The sequence below is a fragment of the Schistocerca nitens genome, chromosome 4, assembly GCF_023898315.1.
Source record: "Schistocerca nitens isolate TAMUIC-IGC-003100 chromosome 4, iqSchNite1.1, whole genome shotgun sequence".
Classification (NCBI taxonomy): domain Eukaryota; kingdom Metazoa; phylum Arthropoda; class Insecta; order Orthoptera; family Acrididae; genus Schistocerca; species Schistocerca nitens.
In genome coordinates, this window is record NC_064617.1 from 979,789,004 (window position 1) to 979,795,713 (window position 6,710).

The following is a 6,710-nucleotide window of genomic DNA, read 5'->3' on the forward strand; positions in this document are numbered from 1 at the left end:
TTAAACTATTCATCAGCAAAACTATGTTTGGATAATACAGTAGCTACATCACAGTATAGTTTTGTATGTGTCCAGAAGCTATTAATCAGCAATTCTTTTACCTACAAGGTAACTTGTGACTTGTTGAGAATTTCATTTGTGTACCATACATCGTTAAGCATTGTCCTTATTTGTATAACTCTATCCATGACCACAAACTTCAACAGGATCTAGTGCCACATTGTCCACTCCATCGTTACAAGTTTACTTTCCCCAGTGTGACATGGTCAAGGCTCACAAAAACACATAGTACTAAGACATCAAAATAATGTGGATAGAATAGGTCACTGGCAGCTTTCATAGCTGCTGACACAAAATCATTACAGTATGCCTTTCTATGTACAATCACTACCGTACTGTCAACATTATTTTAACAACTGTGTTGACTGCATCACTTAAATTACTCAACTACAACTAATATATTTACTCAGAAACTTGAGACTGTCTAGTGTACACTATACAAGTAGGTGCCTTAGTTTAAGATATGGACAGTGAATATAATTTTTGCACAATATCTTTCAGTTAATTGTAGTGATTATTTAAAATGGTATATATGAATGTTTTATCTAGTCCTTGATTACTCCACAAAGACAAACCGCCAGAATTTTAAAATGAATCCTTAATATGATGCATGTTGTCACTGTTACAATTTCTCCTATGGATGTGTGTTGATGACCTCAGATTTTTTAAAAGAAATGGATCAGTAGGCCTACATGTCTTCAAGCATATCAAATGTTTGAGTTGATATGACTGGTCAGCATCCCACAGGGAAAAATGAGATTCTGGAACGATTCACACATCATGTTTTATAGGAACTTACATAGCTACGGTGTTTTGCAATCCAGAACACACAAATAACAACAGCCAGGCACTTGCATTTCCTGCAGAAAGATTGTTTTGAAAAGTCTTGCCAATGTACTCACTGTCACAGACAAATTCAAACAATGAAAACACCAGGTTGTAATATCAACAATGTGCAGAAGAGAGAGACAGCTACTTGCTGTAGAGATGACACGTTAAGTTGATAGTCACAACTAAAAGACACTTAAACATTACCTTTCAGCTGCAGCATTCATCAAAAAAGGAAACATGCACATGCATGCACACAAAAGGACACCTCATGCACACACGACCACCATTTCTAGCAGCTCAGACCAGTCCAAGCTGCTGGAGATAGTGGATATATGTGCACGAGGTGTGCTTGCTCATGTGAATGTGTTTTTCTTTCCTTTTCTGACGAAGCTGCAGACAAAAGGTAATGTGTTCAAATGGTTCAACTGGCTCTGAGCACTATGGGACTTAACATCTGAGGTCATCAGTTCCCTAGAACTTAGAACTACTTAAACCTAACTAAGGACATCACACACATCCATAATCGAGGCAGGATTCGAACCTGCGACTGTAGCGGTCGCATGGTTCCAGATTGAAGTGCCTAGAACCGCTCGGCCACAATGGCCGGCAAAAAGTAATGTGTGTCTTTTAGTTGTGCCTGTCTGCAACTTAATGTGTCATCTTTACAGTAAATAGCAATCTGTCTTTTCCTTGTAGCATCACAGACAGTTTTTTAACAACAGCTGTCAAATTTTATACAGTATTTGACTGATTGTACGAGCTAAATTACTTCTAATTAGGTTTATGACCAGCTCCAACTTTAGCATCACATACTAACATCTATTAAGTCTTCTCAGATGTTGCAACATTTCTCAACACACTTATCTTGGACAGTGGCAAATTTATCTAATATGTACGTACAAGTGTTACAAACTACAATAGTTCAGTTACAATTTCTTGGTGCATGACTGCTATTACACACATATTAAATTAAAGAACAACACTACAACTAAGGCAAACAGCTGAACTAATGTTCTTGCTAAACCTCACAGAGTTCATTTATGCCTCTGTATCACAGTTACTGGAAATACGGAAGCGTCCGATCCCACCCGTCTGCTTTGACCCATGACGTCACAAATATGGCGGAAACAAAAACAAACACACACACTTTCCACAAGAAGCCTAATGACACAAACGGGACAAGCGCGGGAAATGGGGTGTTTTGGGTGGGGGGCAAACTAAATTTAAACAAATTTAGACACCTTGCGTAGCTACAACGTAAGTGAAGACAGCCTTGCATGAATACCCACCCACCTCCCCAGGGGTCGTAACCCCTGCAACCCATAGAAGATAAAGATGCTTCAGTAGCTGATTAGTGTTTTTTGTCTTTAGAAAAAAAAAAAAAACTCACGGGATAGAACGAACAGATCAGAAAGATAAATATAATAAACTAAAACAGAAATTGGAGGAAACAGATAATTAAAATAAGTAATAAGTGTTTTTAAATTTAAAAAAAAAATCTCACGAGATAGAACGAACAGATCAGAAATGTAAATAAAATAAGATAAAACAGAACTGGAGACAGCCACACTCAAACCAAACTCCGCGCCGTCATGACGTCACACACGACAACACCCTTACGTCACGGGTCAAAGCCGACGCGTGGGATCGGACGCTTCTGTCGACCCCAGTTACTGACTCTACACACAGCACTCAACACTTGAACGGAAAGAGGTAACTACAATGCCATAAATAGTGCTACACCTAGACATAATTAGTACTGTGCATTATACTACCAAACACTGCAGTGTGATTAAATTGCTTGTAAGTATCGATGTTTAATCTTAGGAGGGTGACGCAGTCCTTTCTACAGTAATGTCAATGGTTGTACTACAGTCGGTGACAGAAGATTCCTGACAGCTGGCAGCACTGTTTCCAGCATTAAACTGTGACATACAAACAGCTGCAAGCAGAAACAATAGTTGTCTACAGAGCTGCAGCAACACTGAGACATTGCCACAGAAACACACACAAAAAATCGCATAATGTGATCGACTGAGGCAGACGCAAGAAGCAGATGTGCCAAACACATTGCAAATGTCAAGGATTTACTCTTGCTGACTACTATAGCAATTTTCCCTCCCAAACTATCAGTAGTTTAGTTAATACCCAGCTGTCACACCATTTATAGACTCAAACACTAGAATACTAGTATCACTGTCATTTTTGTGGAGCATGTGCAGTGCTATCCCTTATTAGCTGTGTGACAAAATGTCAAAGGTCGTAAATTATTTTAATCACCCTATAAAGCTAAATTATAATGTTACACAACTGTGAACAAGATACTAGCCTATATTAAACTGTTGTGGTGGTAGTGTTTTGGAATAAGGAAACCTTTAAATTTATGTTATTTTAAAGAGATGAAATAAATATTCACTACTGACTAAAAGATATGAGCATCACCATTTATCAAATAAATGCATATGAGCTACGGTGACCATGTAGCAAGTAAATAAACAATGAACATCTCGTATGTGTATATATTTCTAAAGTATCACCTTTGCATGGTGCCTGTATTTAAAAAAAATAACTGCAAAAATGCTGGTCAGCTGGGAAGCAAAATACAACCCTGTATTACATTAACGTAAAAAAAATTGCATATTTAGTTCTGGGAAAATTATGGCTCAATTGACACACACTGATGTATACAAAAAGACTATACCGTATATTCAGAAAACACATTTGCCGCTTTCCATTTGTATGTAGGTATACGTAAGCACATATAGGGACCAATACAAGTGCATATTTATTGTTTTCACAACTTCTCTAGTGTGTAAACAGTCATTATGTAACAAATGCAACAAAGTCAGAGACTCCATGAGGGATACAAGCTAATACATGATTACTATTTAATAAAAAACAACACTGTCACTTTATTATAAGTTGACACTGCACATAACCAACAGAAGGTGTGTGTTCACCTCACATTGTGATGTGTGTTTTATAATCTGCAGTGATTACTGTATTATTTGCATAATTTAGGACACCAATAGCAGTTACTTACAAAACAATATTTATAACTAGGGACACGGGCAACCTTTGTTACAAATCAGTGAAAGAGCTAGAAAGTGAATGTACATGCACTTTGGTCGTAATCTGGGCAATATGTTAAAATGCCAACAGCTTTTTATTATGATAAATATTATCAAAAATAGACAAATACTATGAACCACAAGAGCTTCACAGATATCAGAAAATACTTTTCTTTCTTACCAAAATACCCAAGTGTCACAAGCAATTATTAAACGAATATACTCTGACAGTGGTATGTAATAATGTACTACCAAATATCACCCCACAAAACTGCTACAGATTTTCTAGTAGCTCCTTGCTGACAATGAAAGATGCATTTTATGCAGCATACACCACCACCATTTGATCCCAAGAAATAGGATGACCCGGGTACTTCAAAATCACTCCAGTTTATGACTGCAGGGATTCATTCCTGTTTATGGCGTCGGGCGTTTGAGAACTCCAATCTGATGTGTTCGGAATCAAAATCGGTTTTCAAAGTCTAAAATTAAGCTCTCTATCTTTACACATAATCCAGTTTTTCACTATGATTCTCCTGCTGAATATCTGACGTCTGCATCACAGAAAAATTTCCGCGTCTACACTTACACTTTAAGGTAGCTGACACTTTCTTCACTAACTGCACTTCAAACACTTCACTATTTGCACTTCACTAACAGATGATTACTGGATCACCTGTGAGGAAAGGTTCCACACAGGTGCTTAACTTTTTCCATTGGCGATTTTCATCATCAACACGGCACCACCAAGATACATTGGCTAACAGATGTTTACTTCCAAATTGAGTTATCTTCTATTGGTCCTGCAGTTCGGTACATCAATGAGCAGTAGAATCAGACGGTGTATAGCGTCCATATCAGAAACACCTAGATTCCATAGAACTTATGAATTTGCAGCCACACAAACAGATCACTAATCAAATATATCCCGATCTGAACACTGATTGACTCATTAGTTACTTGCTACTGGACAGCTACTGTAAATAATATTGTGCAAAAAATAAATGTGTATCTTCAAAGACTGCAAATGAAACATGCCAACCAAACGACAAAAATTCCGGTATTAAAAATAGCAAGTGTACATGGAAAAAAATTGAACTTACCCCAATCTTACACCACCTGGGAAATCTGCTTGTACACGTGCTCCGAGTGGTATAATCCTTACTTCACTGATGAACACAGGTTTTGGGAACTGCACCAGATCTAAATTGATTTCCTGGATCACAAAAACGTAAATAGCACATTAACATTATCATCAGGTCACCATAGGACTCCCCCACCCCTCTCCCACCCAAAACATATATTAAATTACAAGATTATTTATTTTATCTCTATAAGCATTCGGCAGGAGTAACGTGTTAAAACATGGCTCTAGTAAATAAATAACAAAAATAGTTGATTTCAGTCTTCTACAGAAACAAGTAACACAGTACAACCGGGTTATGAACTTGGATTATCCTGCCAATCTTTTGCGCAAATAAGTACAACAGGACGATCACATGTATTTAGATAGTTTTTTTTCTATTGCCTCGAATTAAGATGTGGACTTGCCTCAGAACTTTCATGAGAAAATGTGTCAAAAAATAATAATTCGCTGTTATCTGCCATGACAGTATCCCGTTTGAAGCTTAGTATGTAGGGCCGCCAACATATAATACACAGCACTGAACTACATATTCAAGGAGGACTCTCATTGCACATCTGACGGAATTCAATGGGGAAATAATAGCAATATTAATATTATACGTATTGGATCCAATAATATTCGATGACATTAAGATAAAACAATGGGTACTTTATTAACTATGGTGCAGAGTACGAATAAAAATGAAAAATATCGATACTGGATTGATTGCGAAATACAACATCGTTGACTTCAAACATGATCAAAGCAAATTTCTGTAATTTTCAAAGATATGCGAAATATGAAGCGAAGTATGCCAGGTCACTCAATTGCAGAGACCGATTTAGGAATTAAATGAAATCGCTGTTGACTCTTACAAATAGCGATCCACAGTAAGAAATAAAGTACCAAAACAATCTTATTATTTTGCACCAGCGACACGAAACAGCACGTTGTGATATTCAGTAAGGCACTCGCACGGTTACAAAACTGCACCAACCACCAATTGTAGTTTTTAACATTTAATATCGTAATAACTTCCACAGTCACAATAAAAATGCCCGTAATGAAGACATTTTCCCCCGGGAGAGTAGCTAATGTTTTCGATGCACATGTGAAATGAGAAGCACTGCTTGTTTAATAACAGCGCTTTGAAGTTTCTGGTTTTCACGATCGGATTTTAAGGGAAGAACTGTATTTTGACCTAAAGAAATGCTAAAATAATCTAGATAATAAGCATAAGATTGTACACTTGTAACATTTTTATATTTTACGATTAAACAAGACCCGTTAAATTTATTCATCCAGAGATATCGCAATGATACAAGATATGTCATCATAATACAATTAAAAGAAACAACTTAAAAAATACGCACACAACATACATAAATGTTTTCATGAGTATAGAACGAATGGTTGGCAGTGTCAATGAAGAAATTGCCCTCTTGTTTGCCAGAAATGATCTAGAAGACCTAACTCATGATGTCCAGATCGAGCTAACTCCATCCCCTAGAATTTAAGGCCAGTGTCTTAAACAACTGCACTACTTCATTTGGTTGGGCCCTATTGTGCAGTGTTTTTGATTACACTTTGTGTGTGTGTGTGTGTGAGAGAGAGTCTTTTTG

At 37.0% G+C, this 6,710-nt stretch overlaps 1 protein-coding gene across 1 annotated transcript in view; it reads right to left on the reverse strand.

Moving 5' to 3' along the window:
- Positions 1 to 5,717, reverse strand: part of LOC126253686 (protein virilizer homolog) — a 110,680-nt gene extending 104,963 nt beyond the window's left edge. Inside the window, exons 1-2 of the mRNA XM_049955212.1 lie at positions 5,514 to 5,717; positions 5,066 to 5,178 (exon numbers count right to left, since the gene is read on the reverse strand). Of these exons, the coding sequence (XP_049811169.1) occupies positions 5,066 to 5,178; positions 5,514 to 5,570 (170 nt within the window). The 5' untranslated portion in view covers positions 5,571 to 5,717. The remainder of the gene's footprint in view (positions 1 to 5,065; positions 5,179 to 5,513) is intronic.
- Positions 5,718 to 6,710: the final 993 nt, after the last annotated feature.